This window comes from Suncus etruscus, chromosome 1, assembly GCF_024139225.1.
Source record: "Suncus etruscus isolate mSunEtr1 chromosome 1, mSunEtr1.pri.cur, whole genome shotgun sequence".
NCBI lineage: Eukaryota > Metazoa > Chordata > Mammalia > Eulipotyphla > Soricidae > Suncus > Suncus etruscus.
Window position 1 is genome coordinate 8,513,382 of NC_064848.1, and position 23,536 is coordinate 8,536,917.

The window sequence follows — 23,536 nt, forward strand, 5'->3', positions numbered from 1 at the left end:
CTTCTCCTTCCTCCTCCTCTCTTCCTCTTCTGCTCCTCCTTCCTCCTCCTCTTCCTTCTCTTCCTCTTCTGCTTTCTTATTCTCCCTTCTCCTCCTCCTCCTCTCTTACTCTTCTGCTCCTCCTTCCTCCTCTTCTTCCTCTTCTGCTTTCTTATTCTCCCTTCTCCTCCCTCCTCCTCTCTTCCTCTTCTGCTCCTCCTTCCTCCTCCTCTTCCTTCTCCTCCTCTTCCTCTTCTGCTTTCTTATTCTCCCTTCTTCTCCTTCCTCCTCTCTTCCTCCTCTTTCCTTCTCCTCTTCTTCTTCTCCCTTCTCCTCCTCTTCCTCTTCTGCTTTCTTATTCTCCCTTCTCCTCCTCCTTCCTCCTCCTCTCTTACTCTTCTGCTCCTCCTTCCTCCTCCTCTTCCTTCTCCTCCTCTTCCTCTTCTGCTTTCTTATTCTCCCTTCTCCTCCTTCCTCCTCTCTTCCTCTTCTGCTCCTCCTTCCTTCTTCTCTTTCCTTCTCCTCCTCTTCTTCTTCTCCCTTCTCCTCCTCTTCCTCTTCTGCTTTCTTCTTCTCCCTTCTTCTCCTTCCTCCTCCTCTTCCTCTTCTTCCTCTTCTCCTCCTTTTCTCCTCCTCCTCTTCTTCCTCTTCTTCTCCCTTCTTTTCCCTTTTTCTTCTCCCTGCTTCCTTCTCCTTCCTCCTCCCCCCACTCCTTCTTCCTCCTCTAAGGTCCCTCAGCAGCATCCTCTGCCGGGAAGCCCAAAACTTCCCTCCAAGCCCTCCGGGAAGCCTCTGGACCGCCCTTGGGCGCGGTCGCCTAGGCGACGGCACCACTTCCGGGAGGGCGGGGCGCCCGCCGAGACCCCGCCCCTTCGCGGTGGGCGGCCCCTGATTGGCCGGTTTGAAAAGCGCCGGGCGGGCGCGAGCTCACCTGGGGGCTCAGTCCGCGCCGCCGCCGCCGCTCGTTGGGCTCTTCCCGGAGCTGTCGCCTCCGCCGGCCGGCCGGACGGAGTCTCTCCCGCCCTGCGGCTCTGCTCGCCGTCGCGCTCTCTCGTCTGCCCGTCGGGGACCGCGGGAAACTCGCCCGAGCCATGAAGTCCGCGTGAGTAGCGGAGGAAGCCTGGCCGCTCCTTGAGCCTCCCGGCCCCGCGATGGCATCGATCCCGGGCGGATGCGGGCCCGGGCGCGCTGCAGAGCCCAAGCCCAAGCCCAAGCCCGGCCGTGCAATCAATGCTCCGCGGCCCTTGGCAGCGTTGCGCCGGCCCGAGACTCGGGCTCCCCGGGAGGCCCCGCGCCCACGCCCACATTCCTCCCGGCTCGCTGCCCCCTGGCCGCCGCTGGGCCTGCAGACCCGCCGCCCAGGAAACGGCTCTTTCTGATACGATCGAGCATCTTGTGGCTTGCAGAAGGAAGGTGCCGAAGTGTTGCAAAGAAAGTTGCAAAAAAAGGCACTTTTTTGACTTTTTCTTTGGGCCACATGAGATGCCGGGATTCGAACCACCGTCCTTTTGCATGCATGCAAAGCAAACGCCTTACCTCCATGCTCTCTCTCTCTCTCTCTCTGGCCCCAGGTTGGGCTTTTTCTGGTGATATAATCAGCATCTTGTGGCTTGCAAAAAAAAATTAAAAAAAAAAAAGATGCCAAATTGTCCCTCTGCAAAAAAGGCAGCTCTTTTTTTTTTCTTTTCTAACCACCTATGTCTTTTTTTAATTCATAAAAAAGTATAAAAAGTATATAAATCAAGATGAAATCTGCCCCGGTGTTTTATTTATTTATTTATTTATTTTTTTGCACTTTTAAAAAGTGAACTTGGCTCCCTCGAGGAGGAAGGAGTGAGTCTGCCTGCTCGTTTCCTCCGGGAAAAGGTTAAGAAAGCAGAATGGTTTTCACTTAATTTTAATGTCAAACGAGCTTTTATAGGCAGCTAGGGATGGGTGAGCAGTGGTTGTTCTACCGCAGTTTACAAAATAAATAGGTTATTTTAACATTTGAAGGTACCGTGGTTTACAAAGTTATTTGGAACGTTGTGATTTAAAAAAAAAAAAATCTTTTTTTTTTTTTTAGACATCCCACTAGGTCCCGGAGTTGCTTGCTGGGTGAGCCCCAGCTTCGACCATGTTGTAAAGAGGCCCAGGAATCCCCAACAGCACAATATCTTCTTGTCTTTAAGAGAGCAACAAATTGTTCACTGTGGACTGGAGACATAGCAAAAGTGCTAGTGCTTTGCCTTGTTGAGATGTGGTCCCCCCCCATTACCAGGAATGATGCCCTAGTGTAGAGGCTGACCACTGCCAGGAGTGGCCCTCAAGCCAGAAATGAATAAATTAGTGCTTTGGGGCAACAAACTTGTGGTTTCTGAATTTAATGTAATCAGTTTTTTGAATGTTTTGGCATTAATCACTTATGTTAGAGCAGGTTTGTATGCATAATGGAAATGCCTTTGAAGATAAATGTGCTGAATTGTCTTCACTGTAGTTTTTTTTTTTTTCAAATTTATAGTGTCTATAAAATTGTTGCTCAATCTACAAATATTTTAAATAGAAACCTATTCAAAGAGGAACATTTGCTAAATGCGTTCTAAACCAAATTCTGATTAATTTTGGATAATGTGTGCCATAAACACTTTTATAATGTAGTCTTCTGGAACTGATCTGAATTAATTTTATAAATCCTAGAAAAGTAGTCTCTGAATTAAAGGCTTTTAGAAATGTTGGTGTTGAACTAAACTTATTTTTATTTTTATTTATTTATTTTTTTTGGTTTTTGGGCCACACCCGTTTGACGCTCAGGGGTTACTCCTGGCTATGCACTGAGATATAGCTCCTGGCTTGGGGGGACCATATGGGACACCGGGTCTGTCCTACGCTAGCGCTTGCAAGGCAGAGACACGTTACCTCTAGCGCCATCTTCCCGGCCCCCCCCCCCCCCCCAACTAAACTTATCTTTTTAAATCTCATTAGGAGAACTAAGATGGCCAGGAAAGTAATGATGAAAAAAGGATCCCAGACAAGTCTGAAAGATCCAGTTGGGGTAAGATCTGTGAATTTATACATGTCTGTTCCTCAGTCATTTTTCTTTTTCTTTTTTTTTTTTATTGTTTGTCTTAGGGACACACGTGGTGGTGGGGTGTCAGGGACTGAACTTATCCATATGCAAGGCCAGCACCCTACCTGTTGTACTATTATTCCAACTCCTTCCTCAGTCATTTTCTATCTTATATATATGCTTAAAAGGGACTGAGATGTGTAAGTGGAGAGTATTAACTGAGCTAAATTGTCTAAGACTTACTTAAGCTTTGAAATTTTGTTTCTATTTAGGTAAGATTGCTTAATAAATGCAGTGAAATGAATTTGGATTGCCAACTGCATACCTCTTATAATTGATTATAATTTTAAAAGTTAGATAACGGGTGCTTGGAGGAAATAGTACAGCAGCCGGTAGAGCATTTACCTTGCATTTGCCAACTCATTTTAATCCTTGGCATCACATAAAGCGTCTCGAGTACTACCAGAAGGATTCGTGAGCACAGAGACAGTAGTAAGCCCTGTACAAGGTCGAGTGTGGCCCAAAACAAACATTAGATAATGAAAAGTATTTTTTACCATGCCAAAGAATTATATTCTTTGGGCCAGGGAGAAACTTTCTGCCAGGCCCATTACCTTTTGTACAGGCAGGACTGCTTGATAGTAACTGATATCCTCATAAGGACAGCCCCAAACTCCAAGGACCAAGTTTTGCAAAGTCTTGCTTAACTTGAGCATAGCTGGCTGTGACTCAAGAACAGAAGCCAGAAACCAAAATAAATAAAGTTTTGTTCTGGGATATTTTAAATCTTCACTTGGATTATATTTCTTGATCTGAGTTTTAATTAATACTCAATTGCCATCCCATTTGTCAAGTTTTTATTAATACTCAATTCCAAAGAATTCTGCTGACTTTTCAAAGAATTACCTTGTGTTAAATTATTCTTTTTACTTATTTATTTACTTTTATTTTTGGGGGGGAGGGTCGCACCCGTCAGTGCTCAGGGGTTACTCCTGACTCTGTGCTCAGAAGTCGCTCCTGGCAGGCCCTGAGGACTATATGGGATGCCGGGTGTGACCCCAAAACCAAGAAATACCAATTTTATGTTAAATATATGTGTATTCGACAGCCATGTATAATAGATTTTAAGGAGCATAATCGAAGTTTATGTAGAGCTCTTTAATGTAGAGACCAAATGTTCGAGAATGAATGAGTAGGAAGCTTATTTTTATTTCCTCCTTTTTTGTTTGTTTGTTTTTTGTTTTTTGGGTTACATCCGGGTCAGGAGTTACTCCTGGCTCTGTGCTCAGAAATCACTCCTGGCAGGCTTGTGGGACCATATGGGATGGCAGGAATTGAGGATGGGTTTGTCCTGGGTAGGCCGTGTGCAAGGCAAATGCCCTATCGCTGTGCTATTGCTCTGGCCCCCATCTTTTTTTTTTTTTTTTTTTTTTTAATTTTTTTTTGTTTTTGGATCACATCCGCCAGCGCTCAGGGGTTACCCCTGGCTCTGCGCTTAGAAATTGCTCCTGGCAGGCTCAGGGACCATATGGGATGCAGGGAATTGAACCACAGTCTGTCCTGGTTCGGCTATGTGCAAGGCACATGCCCTACTACTATGCTATCTCTCTGGCCCCTTTTTTTATTTATTCATTTTTTGTTTTTTGGGTCATATCTGGTGGCACTCTAGGGTTACTCCTGGCTCTGCACTCAGAAATTGCTCCTGGCAGGCTCAGGAGACTATATGGGATACTGGGAATCGAACCACAGTCCGCCCTGTGTCTGCCACGTGCAAGTCCTATGCCTTACCGCTATTTTATCTCTCTGGCCTCTTTATTTTTGGGATGGGGCACACCAAGCTATGTCTGGGCTTACTCCTGGCTCTGTGCCCAGAGATCCTGGAGGATCTTAAATGGTGCCAGGGATGGAGCACAGATTGGGTATGTGTGAGGTGAACACCCCATTGTGCCATCTCTCTGGCCCCCTGATTGGGAAGCTTAAATGAAGATGTATGAAACAAGCCAGTACATGCAGGTATAAGCCAGTAAAGAACCAACTTTTCTTCTCTAAACCCCTTTCTATGTTTTCAGGTATATTGTAGGGTGCGCCCACTGAACTTCCCTGACCAGGAGTGTTGCATAGAGGTGATCAATAACACAACTGTCCAGCTACACACTCCGGAGGGTTACAGACTGAACAGAAATGGTGACTATAAGGAGGTAATTTCGGTTATATCCAGACTGTGTTTACTTGATAGGTTCTTTCCTGAACAACTTTGTTTCTGCCCTTTTTTTGTTTGTTTGTTTTTTCGGCCACACCTATTTGACGCTCAGGGGTTACTCCTGACTACGCACTCAGAAATTGCCCCTGGCTTGGGGGGACCATATGGGACGCTGGGGGATCGAACCGTGGTCCTTTCTTGGCTAGTGCTTGCAAGGCAGACACCTTATCTCTAGCGCCACCTCGCCGACCCCTGTTTCTGCCTTTTTGAAATACTTTTCTGCTTCGCAATAGCTGCCATATCTAGTCTATGATTTCTGGAATTGTACCTTTGGTATTCCTTACAGTTAAGAGATTGCTTTTAGAGGATATTTTCTTGTACTGTGTGTTAAAGTATCTGTTAGGGGTCATTTAATGTAGAATGAGTTCATTGTTGGTAGCTGTATAAAAGATACACAGTTTCAGGTGTGAGGGCCGGAGTAGTAGAGCAGTGGTAGTGCATCTGCCTTGCATGCAGCTGGTCCAGGACAGACCAAAGTTTGATCCCCAGCATCCCATATGGGCTCTCAAGCGAGGAGCAATTTCTGAGCGTAAAGCAGGAGTAACTCCTGAGCGTCACTGGGCATGGCCCCAAAACAAAACCAAACAAAATTTCAGGTATGGAAATTAAAATAACATTTGCTAGGCATTGTCTGCTTAGACTTACCTCTTTTGAAGAGGGTTTCGTTTTTGTGAAATTTTGGGCAAAATGAGCATAATTTCATTCTACAGACATTTGAAAGTCATTCTGGAGGCTAGAAGGAAGAGATAGCACAGCGGTCGGCATTTGCCTTGCATGCCAACTGGGACAGAACCGGGTTTGATTCCCGGCATCCAATATGTTCCACTGAGCCTGCCAGGAGCAATTTCTGAGTGCAGAGCCAGGAATTATCCTTGTTTTTGTCACAAAAACAGAATCTTAAAAAAGAGTAACAGTGTCCTTATCACAAACTTAGATGGAGATACAGATGGTTAACTAACAGTCCTCATATAGATAAGACAGAAAGACTTGCTAAGTTAAGGCACTTGCCTTGCATACAGCTGACCTGGGTTTGATCCTCTTTGACATCCAATATAATCCCAGCCCTACCAATAGTGATCTCCAGGCACTGAGCCAACAATAAGCCCTGAACACTATTGAGTTGGCCCCCAAACAAAAGCAAAGGACTATGGAGATGCAAAAGAAAAGAGGTTAATTTAGACTGTTGTCTATTGGAAGCTTCTGTTGTTACATTTGTGTCATTAACTTCAGGGCTTTTGGTTCTGTTTTTCTTTTTTCTCCAGCTTTTGGGCCACACCTGACAGTGCTCAGGCATTATTCCTGGAAGCAGTGCTCTGGGATCACACCTGATGGGCTTTAGAGACCATATGTAATGCGGATGGCCGGATTTGAACCCCAGTTGGCTGTGTGCAAATCCCTGCTGTACTATTGCTCTGGTCTGGCAATTGTTTCTTAGCCCAACCATGGCTTCTGATAAATACTCTATTACCTATTTTAAGCAGCATGCCTCTTTATGTAATATACTTTTCTCCAAAACCTTCATTGGTTACTCTCCCCCTTTGCAGTATCTTTTTTTCAAATTCGGCCATGTAAAAAGTTTTTAAGTATTCTTTAATCTTCTTCCTGCTCGGAATAGATAGTTCTCTGTGGGGCACTGGTTCACAGGCCATACTCTGAGTAGCTTTGATAGGAGTATATTGACACTCATTTGAACTGGTCTCAAATTTTTTTCTAATCATATTCCTCTGAGCTGCCAGGGGACATTTAGAAGCATTAATCAGATTTTAAAACAATTTCATGTTTAAAACCTTTCATGGAGTTTCAGGGAAGTCTTTTAATGGGTAGAATCCTGTCTTATCTGCATCCTGTTTATCTGCATCCTCTCTGTACATTTATCTCTGGGTGGTTACTCAATCTTTTGAGTTCCTAGGATAGCTAGAATCCTGTCTCAGTGCTAGTTGCTTTGCTGGGACCTTTACTTTGGTGAAAACTCATCTCTGGGTATTAGCTTCAGTAGTATCTCCTCAGAGGGGAGTCATCCCCATCATCATCAGCTCTCTTGCCTTCCTTCCTGTGCTTCCTTTTCTTTCTTATAGTTTAGTGTTTTTGTTCCCTTTGTTTGGGATTCCTTCATGGCCCTATAGATTTTGCTATTTGTTTTTTTTTTTTCCCTGATAGAACTTAAGGAGAGAGACTCAAGGAGCTATATATGCCTTCTGTGTTCGTGTTCCTGTTCTCTAATTTTCAGTTGTTATTAAGCATTGGTGGGGTAGGAAAGCTTTGTGGAGGAGACATTTGAGGATGAAGAATAGTTGAAAACTGACCAGCTGAATTTCACTTATTAGAGTTCATTTTAAGCATGTATAAATAAGTTTGGTAAGGATAAAAAGTTCCCGGCCTTATGATGTCATTGAAAGATAGAGGTACACTAGATTAGATATGGAATTGATGCTAATTCATGGGTTTGGACACATTCTTTCTTTGGGCCTTAGGCTTGTTTTTCTTTCTTTCTTTTTTTTTTTCCTTGTTTTTTTTTGGGCCACACCTGGAGGTTCTCAGGGGTTACTCCTGGCTGTCTGCTCAGAAATAGCTCCTGGCAGGCACGGGGGTGGGGGGGGGGACCGGACACGACACACGACCATATGGGACACCGGGATTTGAACCAACTACCTTTGGTCCTGGATCAGCTGCTTGCAAGGCAAACGCCGCTGTGCTATCTCGCTGGGCCCAGGCTTGGTTTTCTTTCTTCTTTGGTTTTGGGGGGGAACACCTCGCAGTGCTTAGGGATTACTCCTGGCTCTGCACTCAGAAATTGCTCCTGGCAGGCATGGGGGACCATATAGGATGCCGGGATTCGAACCACTGTCCATCCTGGATCGGCTGCATGCAAGGCAAACGCCCTACCGCTGTGCTATCTCTTCGGCCCCCTTAGTTTTGTTTTTCTTTTTTTTTTTGGTTTTTGGGTCACACCCGGCAGCACTCAGGGGTTATTCCTGGCTCCACGCTCAGAAATCACTCCTGGCAGGCTTGGGGGACCATATGGCATGCCGGGATTCGAACCAATGACTTTCTGCATGAAAGGCAAACACCTTACCTCCATATTATCTCTCCGGCCCTAGTTTTGTTTTTCATCTGGATGTCTGTTCGTGAAGACTTAGAGATCATTTGATGAATTTCATATAATGCAAGATTCCTTGTTCTTTGTGAACTTCAAAACTTAGAGGACTGGAGAAACACTTTTGCAAAGATGAGAATTTGTAAAGTAGATGTTATAAATGTACATAGTAGTAAATAGCGAGTCAGACAGATATCTCAATATGGGGGCCTGAGGGAGTGTACAGCTGGTTGGGTGCTTACCTTGCATGTGGCTGATATGGGTTTGAGGTTTGATCCCTGGCATCCATAAGATCCCCTGAACTTGCCAGGGGTGACTCTTGAGCGCAGAGCCAGGAATAAGTCCTGAACAGCGCTGGTGTGACCCTAAATAAATCCAAAGCAAACAACTCAATAGACTGAGTGCATGCTTTGCATGTGGTAGGTCCTTATTTGATACCTATGGTTTTTGAAGATCAGAGCCAGAGTAGTCCTTGAGCCTCTTTGTGTGGCACCAAATCTTACATGATTACTACTACTACTAATCCATATCAGAGGTTGTAAAAGTGAAATCATTCACTACCGTCCTAAGGCATAATATGAGACATTGTCAGTGTTAAGTGTCAGTGCTGGCCATAGCCCCTCAGCACGCCCTGGGGGCGTCTCCAAAACAGATTATATAACATGTAGTAGAGTTTTTTTTTGGGGGGGGTCATATGGCGGTGCTCAGGGATTACTCTTGGCTCTGTGCTCAGAAATTGTTCCTGGCAGGCCCAGGGGACCATAGGGATGCCAGGATTCAAACCACCATACATCCTGTTTGGCTGAGTGCAAGGCAAATGCCCTACTGCTGTGCTATCTCTCCAGCCCCCTGTAGTAGGTTTGTTTGTTTGTTTGTTTTTTGGTTTTTGGGTCACACCCGGCAGTGTTCAGGGGTTACTTCTGTCTCCACACTCAGAATTTGCTCCTGGCAGGCTCGGGGGACCATATGGGATGCCCTGAATCGAACCAGTGATCTTCTGCATGAAAGGCAAACACCTTACCTCCATGCTATCTCTCCAGCCCCAATTTTTTTTTATTTAATTTTCTTAATAGGATTTTGGTGATATTGTTATATCTTATAATAATTTGAAAGAGATTTGGTCATTCAAATTTATTGCTCTTTTAAAGTTAAAATATTTAAAATTTATTTCATATAAGAATTCAGATAAAAGTTGTAGGTGATACCCAAAGGACTAAATATGTGCTATATTGGACTAAACATGTGCTAATAAATAGGACTTATGATTAGTGACCTAGGCTCAATCTATTGTATAACATGATTCCCTGAATCATGGGATTGAGACTATTAAAAACATTCAGTCTTTGTATTTTGAACCTAAACATTGTGAAATTCCACTTACGCACTTTTTATCTTTTCCTTTTCCACAGACTCAGTATACATTCAAACAAGTATTTGGTACTCATACCACCCAGAAGGAGCTCTTTGATGTTGTAGCTAATCCCTTAGTAGAAAACCTCATTCATGGCAAAAATGGTATGATTTTTGGAGTTTTGCTGGATTTTTCTTTTCTTACCTGCTGTTAAATTTTTTTTAAGTACTTCATGCATTTGGTTTATGTTTGACCTTGAATCAGATTAAATTTCTTAGAGTTGTATTAGCTCAGTTTTTCTGCCCTGGTTAACTTTGTTTTTAAGTACATTTGTTGTTATTGGGTTATGATGTTGGGGTTTACTTGCGGTGCCAGGTTAAATTAGCATCATACCTCTAGCACTACTGGGTATGGTCCCACAACCAAGTAAATAATTTTTAATAAAATAAACAATACAATATAAAACAATACTAAAGTGGGGAACTTTTATGATAAAACCGGTGTGATTTCTAATGTATAATTGAGTGTGACTTTCTGCTTTGAAGGTCTCCTTTTCACATACGGTGTGACTGGAAGCGGAAAAACACACACAATGACTGGTTCTCCAGGGGAAGGAGGACTACTTCCTCGTTGCTTGGACATGATATTTAACAGTATTGGTTCCTTTCAAGCTAAACGATATGTGAGTATGACTCTGTGTTGTGTCTGTTGGACTTGAGGATAAGAGGGGCCAAGATGTCTGTGGATACAGTAGTATTAAGGAAATCTAAAGTGCTAGATACTAGAATCTTAAGTATATTTAAATATTAAATAACTCATATCTCTGGAGACTGATTTTTGCCTTATATTTTAGGTTTTTAAATCTAATGATAGGAACAGTATGGACATACAGTGTGAAGTTGATGCTTTATTAGAACGGCAGAAAAGAGATGCCATGCCCAATCCAAAGACCCCCTCCAACAAGTAAGTAATACCATTTGTATATAACATAGGACCAAGGGAATTCCTTTCTGTGGTCTTTTAGGCTCTGATTCGATTTAGATTGTTTAACATGAAGTGAAGAACTTCATCTGACACTTGAGCTCACTGAGAACAAAGTTGAAGAATGTTTGCTTAGATTCTCTTGGAGTTTGAGCATTATCCTTGAAGCACTATTTTGAGGAGGCCCCTCTGAATTGGAGGAGGTGGACGTAAGGCCTGTGCTGAGTGTCTGCAAAACAGGGAGTGCTATTGATTGACCTAGAATCTGTTCAGCTTCTGAGGACTGTCAATTTTTACTTTGTTTCATAATATCTAAGGTCTGATTTTTTTTGACTTTTTCTTTTCCTGTAGGCGACAAATAGATCCAGAGCTTGTAGATATGATAAATGTACAGGAATTTTGCAAAGTAGAAGTTGATGAAGATAGTGTCTACTGTGTATTTGTTTCCTATATTGAAATATATAACAATTACATATATGATCTTTTGGAAGAGACACCGTTTGATCCCATAAAGCCAAAGTAAGTAGTAAAGGGAGCCCTTTGTAATTGCTTAGGGAAATCACTATGTCAGTGAGGCTTCATTTTCTCTCCTACATATGAGAATAATGCTTAGCTTCAGACACTTCAAGGCAGGGGTCTCAAACTTACGGCCCACGGGCCGTTTGCGGCCCTCCATGCGACATTTTGTGGCCTGCCCTAGAGGAATCTTTTTTTGTTTTGTTTTGTTTTAGTTGTTTGGGTCACACCCCCCAATGTTCAAGGCTTACTACTGACTTTGCACTCAAGGATCACCCCAACTTTGCCTTCTACGGCCCCCAGGTAAATTGAATTTGAGACCCCTGTTTTAAGGTCTCGGCCTGGCTATATGTTGAAAAGGCTCTTCATTATATAAGGAAGTGGGGCTGGAGAGAGAGCACAGCAGTAGGACGTTTGTTTGCCTTGCACACAGCAGATCCAGGACAGACAGTGGTTCGAATCCCGGCATCCTATATGGTCCCCATTACCTGCTAGGAGCGATTTCTGAGTGCAGAGCTAGAAGTATCCCCTGAGCACCACCACTGTGACCCAAAAACCAAAAACCAACCAAACAAAAATTATATAAGGAAGTGTTTCTGTGAATGTGCCCTGAGCAGGGCTGGGATTTTATGACCTGTTGAATTTATCTGTCTAGATTATCCCCAGAGAGGCGCAAAGCTATTGTTTGTCTAGCAGTTCCCTATATCACTGATTAGTATGAGGTCATATCTGTATGGTCACTTGATTTCATTAGGGCTAGGGATATATGCAGCCTTGGATGTGTGAGGTCTAGATTTGATCCCTGAAACAACAAAAAGAATTAAGAAAAAAGACTAATGGGTCAGAAAGAGAGTACAGCAGGTATGTCATTTTGCCTTGTATGTTGCCAAAACCAGGTTCAATCCCCAACACCCTACATAGTCTTCTAAGATTTGCCAGGAGTGATCCTGAAAGCAGAGTGAGGAGTAAGCACTGTGCACAACCAGATATGGTCACCCAGAGAAATGAACAAACAAACAAAATACTCAAAGAAGGACTGCTCTTAGTTTTCCCTGAGTCCTCCCTTCCTTGCCTGAGACTGAAGATCAATTGCCACCTGAAATACAAACCGTAAATTTGCATTTTACCAGAATGAATTTAGGGGTTTCATTTATCTAAAGTGAGTTTCTTGTTCCTGAGCTGATGGGCTTGTTTTTAATCTAAATTATCTTCTGTAGAGTCTTTATTATAATCTCCTGTAGCATAAAAAATACAAAGACCTGGGTTTTTTTTTTTTGTTTGTTTTTGGGCCACACCCGGCAGTACTCAGGGGTTACTCCTGACTGTCTGCTCAGAAATAGCTCCTGGCAGGCACGGGGGACCATATGGGACACCGGGATTTGAACCAACTACCTTTGGTCCTGGATCGGCTGCTTGCAAGGCAAACGCCGCTGTGCTATCTCTCCGGGCCCAAAGACCTGTTTTTTAACTTTTGTTTCTAAAACTGAAATTATTGGAGGAGCAACTAGAATAAGAAAATCATTAAGAAGTGAACAGGTGGGCCCGGAGAGATAGCACAGCGGCGTTTGCCTTGCAAGCAGCCGATCCAGGACCAAAGGTGGTTGGTTCGAATCCCAGTGTCCCATATGGTTCCTCGTGCCTGCCAGGAACTATTTCTGAGCAGACAGCCAGGAGTAACCCCTGAGCACCGCCGGGTGTGGCCCAAAAACCAAAAAAAAAAAAAAAAAGTGAACAGGTTAGAACCAGAAGTATGGCTCAGTGGTAGAGTATGAGTATGTTTTTATTATTTATTTTTTGGTTTTTGGGCCATACCCGGCGGCGCTCAGGGGTTATGGGATGCCAGGAATCGAACCCGGTTCGTCCTGGGTTGCTTCGTGCCAAGCCCTACTGCTGTGCTATCCCTTCGACCCTAAGTATGTGTTTAATTCCTGGCACCACAAACAACATTCACACAGACAGACATACACAATAAGTGCAGGTATCCACATGTCCTCTTTATTTGTATTTAAGTTATAGATTAGTTTCCCATATGTTTCAAAATATCTCTTATGGGCCAGAGAGATAGCACAGCAGTAGGGCAGTTGCCTTGCACTCAGCCAACCCAGGATGATAGTGGTTCGAATCCCGGCCTCCCATATGGTCCCTTGTGCCTGCCAAGAGTGACTTCTGAGCACAGAGCCAGGAGTTACCCCTGAGTGCCGAAGTAAGTCCTGAGCACCCAAGTTTGGCCCAAAAGCAAAAATGCAAACAAAAATCTTCTACTTGAAATATTTGCTCACAAAATAAAAAAAAGATAATCAATTAAGAAAATAAAAAAGGTTAAGCACCTTTCTAATCAATAAATCTGAGTTTGGTGTCAAATAAGCGTGCTTTGAATTTATTCCTAGACTTACCAAAATGCTTACAAAGTATATAAGTGACAGAACCAAAAACTAGCAATGAATGCTATCATAAAAATTTAGAAAAAAATGACTCTGCGTTCAGAAATCGCTCCTAGCAGGTTCGAGGCGTTATATGGGATGCCGGGAATCAACCAGATTTGTCCTGGGTTGGCGGCATGGAAGGCAAATTCCCTACTGTTGTGCTGTCTCTCTGGCCCCCAGGCCTTACTTTTGATGGTACTCAGGGTTCACTCCTGACAGTGCCCCGGAATCATTCATGGTGCTGCTCAGGGAGATCATATGTGAAGCCAGAGACTAAACTGAGGTATCTACATACAAGGGCCAAAACCCCTATACCTTCCTGGCTCTGCACTCAGAAACTGCTCCTGGCAGGCTCAGGAGAACTATATGGGGGGCTACTGTGGATCAAACCCGGGTCATTCCCAGCTGTCAGCATGCAAGGTAAACGCCCTACCACTCTTTGGCCCCAGGTGTAGGGATTTTATGGAAACTGTTGTTGGGACTGTCATACTTTGGTCTGTCCATGTTGCTATGAGCTGACTGCCGGAGAAACAGTAACTTGTCCCTTTTTTCTTTGGTAGGTGGAACAGTTGCAGCACACCCGTGAAAAACACAGAGTTTGTGTATGTGAAATTGTTGGCTTTTCTTTAGGAGGTTTTAGTTATACTAGTGGTGTAATATGTTTGCATGTTGGTGGTTTATCATGGAGACGGGGCTAGCTGCTACCGTTGGGCCTCTCCTCGCTTCCTGAAAAATCTTATCATTTACTGTTGATAGCAAGTAGATGTTTCTAGCCCACCATTCACAGCATTGAGGTCAACAGAGAGCTCTCTTTTATACCCTTTCCTGTCACATAGACTGAAACGTGACCAACCAACCAGTGTGAAAGGATTGCCACTGCTGGTATCTAGCAAACTTTTTCTGCATTTGTTTTTTGCTGGTATTGAGGACAGAACCAGCTTGATCCCTTGATTGAAAATCAGGAAAATGCTAGATTTTGATGCTTTCTCCATGCTGTGTTGTTGCTACTACTATTGTGATCTCTTAATTGCTTAGTGTTTGTCGTGTGCTTGTTAGAACAATTTAGAGCAATGTCTTTAACATTTTTTCTGGAGTCTTGCTTGTTCTTATTCCTGTGGAAAGAATAACTTATGCTACTTGGCATTTCCATCTTAAATTGATTTACCAGTTTCTGACCATTTAGAAGACGGATGCTTTTTTTCTTTCCCTAGAATTCCACAATCTAAAGTGCTCCGTGAAGATAAGAACCATAACATGTATGTTGCAGGATGTACAGAATTAGAAGTTAAAACAACTGAAGAGGCTTTTGAGATTTTCTGCAGAGGTTAGAAACAGAGTTAAATATTAGAAGTATATAAAATCATAATGTAATCCTGAGAGTTGTTTCCATAATTTGACAACAATACTTTGTGATTTAGTAGAATGCCTAAGTTTGGCTGATCAATGATTTTTTTCCTGTCATTGTAGGACAGAAAAAGAGACACATTGCAAATACGCATCTGAACCGTGAGTCCAGTCGTTCACATAGTGTATTCAACATTAAATTGGTTCAGGCTCCCTTGGATGCAGATGGAGACAATGTCTTGCAGGTAAATATATAGTGTGAGGACTTTCTTGCTTTTACTGGATCCTTGATTTCTGGTGTTAGAGTTGAATCTTTGTTACAGAAGAACATTGCTCCAATTAATGGCTATGAAGGGGAAGTTTTTGTTCTTGGGCCTCACTTGGTGGTGCGCAGGCATCATTCCTAGCAGAGGAGACTCATTCTATAACATGGAGATCTTGTTGCATCAAAATTTCCAGGGAGGGAACCATTCAAGAGATGACAGTTCTAAATTGTTCTTTCAACCGAGACCAAGAAGGGCTCCTCCATCTGCATATCATTATTTGCTATTGGACTCATTGCGCCTTAAACACCTATTTACCAATTTTTTTTCATGTCAACTTTATTTTTTTTTTTTCTTTTGGGCCACACCAGGCATTGCTCAGGGGTTACTCCTGGCTGTCTGCTCAGAAATAGCTCCTGGCAGGCACGGGGGACCATATGGGACACCGGGATTCGAACCAACCACCTTTGGTCCTGGATCGGCTGCTTGCAAGGCAAACGCCGCTGTGCTATCTCTCCGGACCCTCATGTCAACTTTATTTTGTTTTCTTATTTCATTTTTAAGTTTTGGGGTTTTATTTTATTTTTTCAGTGTCAGGGATCAAACCATACATACCATTACTCTACTGCTAGGCCAGTCCCTGGTGCAAATGAGAGGAAGCATTCTGTTCCAATTGTTGACTTCCCTATGGAACAATGTATTGATTAGAGATGCCAATCTCTAATAGGAAAAGGAGGGAGCTTAGATCAGGATCAGAAAACATGAAATGCCTACTGGGACCACAAATGGTGTCAAGGATTGCAGTGAATTAGACAATATGTGTCCACCATCATTTAAACCTGATCTCTGTTATCATTAGGAATTAGGGAATCCAGTGTTGGCAGATTTTAAAGTAGCATCTTGAATACTAAATAGTATAGAGAGCATATTCTAGAGGATTCCACATACATGGCATCTAGCAGGGAAATGAGGAAGAGCTGACCCTGCTCTGAGTTCTTTGATGTATTCATCACAGTTGTGCTCCCCAATTGCTTTCCAATTTATGAAAGATTTCATTTGGATTTTGGGGGGGGTGTGTGTCTACATCCAGCAATTAGTTGATTACTCTTGTGGTGGTTACACCTAGCTCTATACTCAGGAACTACTCTTGGTGGTGTTCAGAGAGCTGTATGGGATGCTAGGGATCAATCCTGGGTTCATCACATGCCAGGCCAACACCCTACTCACTGTACTATTGCTTGGGCCCCCAGTTAAGCACCTTAAATTACTGAGGTGAATTATCAAAATATATCATGCAGGGGCTGGAGCGATAGTGTTTGCATTGCAAGCAGCTGACCCAGGACGGACCTGGGTTAGATCCCCAGCGTCCCATGTGGTCCTTCCAGCCAGGAGCGATTTCTGAGCGCATAGCTAGAAATAACACCTGAGTGTCATTGATGGGTGTGGTCCCCCCAAATATATATATCTCATGCAATTATGGAATCATAGAGGTTTCCAGGTTGCGGGAGGAGATGATATGATAGAGGTTACTGAAGACCATGAGGGTTACTAGCTTTCTGGCCTAGTTCTCTTGTCTTAACTCCTTATAAGATATTAGATGAGGATTTAGAGGAACTAATGCATATAAATGTTTTTTTAAAACTTTTTTGTTTGATTGATTGGTTGGTTTTTTGGGTCACACCCAGCAGAGCTCAGGGTTACTCCTGACTCTGCACTCAGAAATCGCCCCTGGCAAGCTGAAGGACCAAATGGAATGCCTGGAATCGAACCGGGTCCCTCCAGATTGGCTGCACACAAGGCAGATTTCTTACCGGCTGTGCTATCTATCCGACCTATAATGCATATAACTGTAAAGTTCTTAGTCCACTGCTTGCTTATCATCAGCATCCGATAAATGTTAATAAAAATCCCATAAAAGTACTTTCAGATCAAGCTATCAAAGACACTGGATATTTTTTTTTTGTTTTGTTTTGTTTGTTTTTTTGTTTTTTGTTTTTGGGTCACACCTGGCAGCGCTCAGAGGTCACTCCTGGCTCTACGCTCAGAAATCGCTCCTGGCAGGCTTGGGGTATCATATGGGATGCCGAGATTCGAACCACCATCCTTCTGCATGAAAGGCAAACACCTTACCTCCCTGCTATCTCTCCGGCCCCGACACTGGATATTTTTAATTTTGTTTTTGGCCTATATATGTTAATGCTTAGTGACCATTCTTGGCAGTGCTTGGGGGATCATATATGATACTGGGCATAGCACTCAGGCTCAAAAAAATGAATAAATTATTTGACTATAAAATTAAGTATTGCTTATAGTATATCCTTGTTCTAGATTCAGTTTTTTTTTTTTTTTTTTTTTGGTTTTTGGGCCACACCTGGTAACGCTCAGGAGTACCTGGCTATGCGCTCAGAAGTTGCTCCTGGCTTGGGGGACCATATGGGACACCGGGGGATCGAACCACGGTCCGTCCAAGGCTAGCGCAGGCAAGGCAGGCACCTTACCTTTAGCGCCACCGCCCGGCCCCAAGATTCAGTTATTTTTTAAAAAAAATTTTTGTTGTTTTTTGGGCCACAGCTATTGTTCTCAAGGTTTATTCCTGGCTTTGCTCTCAGGGACCACTGGTAAGACTTGAGGGACCCTATGAGGTGCTGGGAATTGAATCTCAGGTCTGCCGCATGCAAGTCATAATCTCTTTAGCCTTTCTAGACTTTTATGTAGACATCTGCGTTCCTGCTGAATGTTAGGTTACTGTTCTAGGTGCTGGGACAAGTGGTTAAAGAAAAGCCCCTGCTCTAATAGAGCTTTCAGTATAATGTCAAAGACCACACAATGGGCAAACTCATTAGTGGTCTAAGTGTATTTACCTTACTGTTTTAGCAAACTCATTCCAAAATATGTATCCTTTGACCCTACTTTAAAATTTTGTTGTGCAAATATTAAATTCCTAAGAATTGATTTGTTGATTTGATATATTTAAAGAACATTACAAATCACTTAAATCCTGTTCTATGATTGGCTTTGTCTTCCCTTTAGGAAAAAGAACAAATCACTATAAGCCAGTTGTCTTTGGTAGATCTTGCTGGAAGTGAAAGAACTAACCGCACAAAAGCAGAAGGGAATAGATTGCGTGAAGCAGGTGAGCAAACCATAAAACTTAATCATTGTTAAAACTTTCCAAACAAACACTTGGAGCCAGAGAGATAGCACAGCAGTGGGCATTTGCCTTGCACGCAGCCGATCCAATAATCCCAGCATCCCATATGGTCCACCATACCTGCCAGGAGCGATTTCTGAGTGCAGAGCCAGGAGTAACCTGAGTGTCACTAGGTGTGACCCAAATGCCAAAAAAAAAAAGAAAAAAAAAAAACCTCCAAAAAACCAAGAACACCAAAACTTTCCAGGGGCTGGAGCAATAGCACAGTGGTTAGGGCATTTGCCTTGCATGCAACCGACCTGGGATAGACCCAGGTTCTATCCCCAGCATCCCTTATGGTCCCCCCGAGCCTGCTAGGGATAAATTCTGAGTGCAGAGCCAGGAATAACCTGAACACCGCCAGGTGTGGCCCAGAAACCAAAAACCAAAACCAAAACAAAACAAAAAAACTTTCCAAACACTTGATGCAGTTTCTTACTTATTGTTAAGTAATAAGTAAAATTGCCTTCAATTTGACAAGTTAGAAGCTTAGTTTAGTGGTCAGTGGTAGTATTTTTTAGTTGTACTGCTTTGTTATTAGTCTATTGCAATAAACCGATTGATTTCTTTTAAGACTGAGAAAAAGTGATTAAAACAAGTAATTTTCATAAGGCTGGGGAAGTAGCTCAAAGACTGGAGCATGTACCTGGCATATACAAGGCCCAGGCTCAAATCTAGGTCCTATATAGCCTCTGAGCACCTCAAGGAATGAACATAGCACTCAGCCACGGTGGTGGTCTTTTTCACCCAAAATGTTCTATTTACACCAGGGGTCTCAAACTCAATTTACCTGGGGGCTGCAGGAGGAAAAGTCAGGGTGATCCTTGAGTGCAAAGTCAGTAGTAAGCCTTGAACATTGGGGGGTGTGACCCAAACAACTAAAACAAAACAAAACAAAAAAAGATTCCTCTAGGGCAGGGCCACAAAATGTCGTATGGAGGGCCTCGAGTTTGAGACCCCTGATTTACATTGAAAGAGTCCTTTATAGCCGTTATTGGTATTGTCAATAATAGGTCCTTAAAATCAAGTGACTTAATAGGTATCTAAATGCATAGCACTTAAAGACAGTGAATAAAAATTAATTGTCGGAAAATAATCTCTGCTTTCTAACCTATGCTAGTCTTAGGTTGATAATATTTGATAATATTTGGGGAGTGCCTCATGTGTGCTTGAATTGAACACGAGGAGGATGTCCTGCTCTACAAAGTCTAGTATAAAGAGATAGGCACTTGACAGGGTTTTCAGGAAAAGAGAAGAAGTAGTATATGTTTCAGTGAACATGGGCTTCTCCTAGAATGGAAAAAGCAGAGACAAGCAAGATTTTTCTGAGGGAGAACAGACTTGAATACCAATCCCAGTTGAGTCCTTTGACAGAATCCCTGAAGAACAGGTTTTTGTTTGTTTGTTTGTTTTTGGGTCACACCCGGTAGCGCTCAAGGGTTACTCCTGGCTTTACACTCAGAAATCACTCCTGGCAGGCTCGGGGAACCATATGGGATGCCAGAATTCAAACCACTGTCTTTCTGCATGAAAGGCAAACGCCCTACCTCCATGCTATCTCTCCGGCCCAAGAACAGTTTTTGATCTCTTCTGAAAGATTGCTTTCCCAACACTCCATAATGCTAGCAGCTATTTGTTTGATTTCCTAAAATAAATTATTTAAAATTCCATCTGATAGGTCTATAAGCAGAAAGTTTTAGGTAAACAAACCATATTTTTCTGTTCTGGGATTGTTTTCAATGTCTGCTATGTCTATTTTTTTCTGCTAGGTAACATTAATCAATCATTAATGACATTGAGGACTTGCATGGAGGTCCTGAGAGAGAATCAAATATATGGAACTAACAAGGTAAGCAATTGATTGTAATTATTTGTATAGTTAAAAGGTATTTTTTTTTTTTTTTAGTTTTGTTTTTGTATTTGTGGATGCTGGATTGAACCTGGATCAAACCAGAATCGAACCCAGGTCAAATGTAAGTCAGCTACTTGCAAGGCAAATTCCCTACCCACTAAATTATCTCTTGGGCCTCTGTATAGTTAAATTAAAAAAAAAAAAAAAGTTTGGGCCAGAGAGATAGCATGGAGGTAGGGCGTTTGCCTAGCATGCAGAAGGACAGTGGTTCGGATCCCAGCATTCCTTATGGTCCCCCGAGCCTGGCAGGAGCGATTTCTGAGCATGGAGCCTGGAGTAACCCTGAGCGCTGCCGGATGTGAATCCTCAAAAAAAAAAAAAATCTTTATGGGCCGGAGAGATAGTATGGAGGTAGGGCATTTGCCTTGCACGCAGAAGGACGGTGGCTTGAGTCCTGGCATCCAGTATGGTCCCCCCAAACCTGCCAGGAGTAATTTCTGAGCATAGAGCCAGGAGTAACCCCTGAGCGAAACTGGGTGTGCCCTCCCCCCAAAAGAAAAAGAATCTTTTTAGTATATGTACTATAGAAGCGAGCACAAACAAAATTTTTATTTGGGGCTGGAGTGATAGTATAACAGGTAGGGATTTTTGGCTGTCCTAGGGGAGAGTTAGTTAAACTTCATGGAAGTTGCTAGAGGTTGCTCTCTTCTCTGCCATCTTCACTGGATGATAAGAAAAACAGTATGTTGAGGCTGGAGAGATAGCATGGAGGTAGGGCATTTGCCTTGAATGCAGGACGGTGGTTCGAATCCCGATATCCCATATGGTCCCCATATGGTCCCCGAGCCTTCCAGGAGTAACCCCTGAGCGTCACAGGGTGTGACACAAAACCCCCCCCCCCAAAAAAAAAAAAAACCCAGAAGAACAGTATGCAATTTTTGAATAGATCTGTCTCGTGGTCACACTCAACGGCATGCAAGGCAAGAGCCTTTCCTGATAATACTGTTTCTCCAGTTCTGCCTTGCCTTATGTTTTTGAATTTGAATGTATTTTATAGATGGTTCCATATCGAGATTCAAAATTAACGCATCTGTTCAAGAACTACTTTGATGGGGAAGGAAAAGTACGGATGATCGTGTGTGTGAATCCAAAGGCTGAAGATTATGAAGAGAGCTTGGTAACTTTAATTTGTTTATCCTAAAGCCTCAAACTTTTTAGGAAAGCACAAATAACTTGGATGTGAAATGGCATTTTGAAAATTTAAATAACTGGGCCCGGAGAGATAGCACAGCGGCGTTTGCCTTGCAAGCAGCCGATCCACGACCAAAGGTGGTTCGAATCCCGGTATCCCATATGGTCCCCCATGCCTGCCAGGAGCTATTTCTGAGCAGACAGCCAGGAGTAACACCTGAGCACCGCCGGGTGTGGCCCAAAAACCAAAAACAAAAAAAAAAATAAATAACTGTTACAGAACTATCAGTTACAGATAAACTGTTGATTTTATTTGTTAATTACTGAAGGATTTTGAGATATATTCTGTTGTCCAAAAGAAGGCAAATGCTTTTATTCCTTTTGTTTTGTATCTTAGCAAGTCATGAGATTTGCAGAAGTGACCCAAGAAGTTGAAGTGACAAGACCAGTAGACAAAGCTATATGTGGTTTAACGCCTGGAAGACGATATAGAAACCAGGTTCGGGGAGGTCCAGTTGGAGATGGTATGATTGGTCTCATATATCTGTAATTAAATCAGCATGTGTTTCTCTTTCCTTTTTTTTGGGGGGGGGGGCTATACCCTGTCAGGATTTACTTTTGGCTCTGTTCTGAGGAATCATTCCCTGAAGTTGTGGTCTGCGGACCATATGTAGTACCAAGAATTAAACCCAGATTGTCAGCTTAGAAAGCAAAAACGTTAACAGATGTATTATCTTTCTGGCCTATTTTTTTAAACATTCTTTTTGTTTATTTTATTTTTTTTCTGTTTTTGGTTTTTGGATCACACCTGGCAGCACTCAGAGGGTTACTCCTGGCTCTATGCTCAGAAATTGCTCCTGGCAGGCTCGGGGGACCATGTGGGATGCCAGGATTTGAACCACCGGCCTTGTGCATGCAAGGCAAATGCCTTACCTCCATGCTATCTCTCCAGCCCCTGTTTATTTTTTCTATTTTTGTTTTTTCCCCTTTCATTTGGGGACCTTTACTTAGCTCTGTGCTTAAGTATCACTGCTGGCATGTTTAGCGTGTGCTAGGGACAAAATGAAAGTGGGTTGAATGCAAGGCAAATACCTTAGCCTTTACTATCTCTCAGTCCTCATACTGTATACCTTGGTTTTGATTTTTTGGGGGGGAGTCACACCCGGCAGTGCTCAGGGGGCTACTTTTGGCTCTACGCTCAGAAATCGCCCCCAGCAGGCTTGGACCATATGGGATGCAGGGATTCGAACCACCGTCCTTCTGCATGCAAGGCAAATGCCTTACCTGCATGCTATCTCTCTGGCCCCTGTCTCATTTTATTTTTTTTCTTCTACTTTCTCCTATTTGCTTGTTTATTAGTTTAGGTACACCCATTTGTGCTAGGGACTATTCCTGGCTTTGTGCTCAGGAGTGACCCTGGTGGTGCTTACGGACACATGTAAAGCAAGAGCCCCTGGCCCTGGAGGGTTGCTGAATTTGGATTGTGGATTTGGGGACTCACTCTTGGCATGTGGGGGCAGAACTTGGAATTAAACCTATTGCTACCTATGTCTACAAGATAGGCACTCTACCACTGAACTGTCTCTGGGGCCCTGTAATATTTATTTCATTTTTGGGTGGAGGTGGAATTTGAGCTACAAATGGTAATGCTCAGAATTTTCTATTGGTTCTGTGCTCAGGGAACACTCTTGGAGGGCATAGGAGACCATACAAGGTGCCTAGGATCAAACTAGATTAGATTACATGAAAGGCAAGTGTCTTAATCCATATAATAGCTCACTGGCCAGTAAAGTATGGTGATGACAATTGTAGAAAGAACACAGTTGAACTGAGGCCTTAATTGCAGTGTTAAACTTACTTCAAGTAAATTCTTTTTCTCCTATTTTGTTGTTGTTGTTGTTGTTGTCCTTGGACCACTCCTGGCAGCGCTCAGGACTTACTCTTGGCTCTGTGCTCAGGAATCACACTTAGCAGGACTTAGAGGACCATAGGGGATGCTAGGGATTGAGCCTGTGTTGGCTGCATGCAAGGCAAGCTCCCTACGTG

At 43.0% G+C, this 23,536-nt stretch overlaps 1 protein-coding gene across 1 annotated transcript in view; it reads left to right on the forward strand.

Annotated features, from left to right (window-relative positions):
• Positions 1 to 1,010: 1,010 nt before the first annotated feature.
• The window catches only part of KIF23 (kinesin family member 23), a 41,132-nt gene continuing 18,606 nt past the window's right edge, over positions 1,011 to 23,536 (forward strand). The window contains exons 1-13 of the mRNA XM_049777752.1: positions 1,011 to 1,081; positions 2,941 to 3,010; positions 5,095 to 5,223; positions 9,789 to 9,894; positions 10,276 to 10,412; positions 10,584 to 10,693; positions 11,063 to 11,230; positions 14,862 to 14,974; positions 15,118 to 15,239; positions 18,288 to 18,390; positions 20,217 to 20,296; positions 21,357 to 21,476; positions 21,888 to 22,014. Coding sequence (XP_049633709.1) covers positions 1,071 to 1,081; positions 2,941 to 3,010; positions 5,095 to 5,223; positions 9,789 to 9,894; positions 10,276 to 10,412; positions 10,584 to 10,693; positions 11,063 to 11,230; positions 14,862 to 14,974; positions 15,118 to 15,239; positions 18,288 to 18,390; positions 20,217 to 20,296; positions 21,357 to 21,476; positions 21,888 to 22,014 — 1,396 coding nt within the window. The 5' untranslated portion in view covers positions 1,011 to 1,070. The remainder of the gene's footprint in view (positions 1,082 to 2,940; positions 3,011 to 5,094; positions 5,224 to 9,788; positions 9,895 to 10,275; positions 10,413 to 10,583; positions 10,694 to 11,062; positions 11,231 to 14,861; positions 14,975 to 15,117; positions 15,240 to 18,287; positions 18,391 to 20,216; positions 20,297 to 21,356; positions 21,477 to 21,887; positions 22,015 to 23,536) is intronic.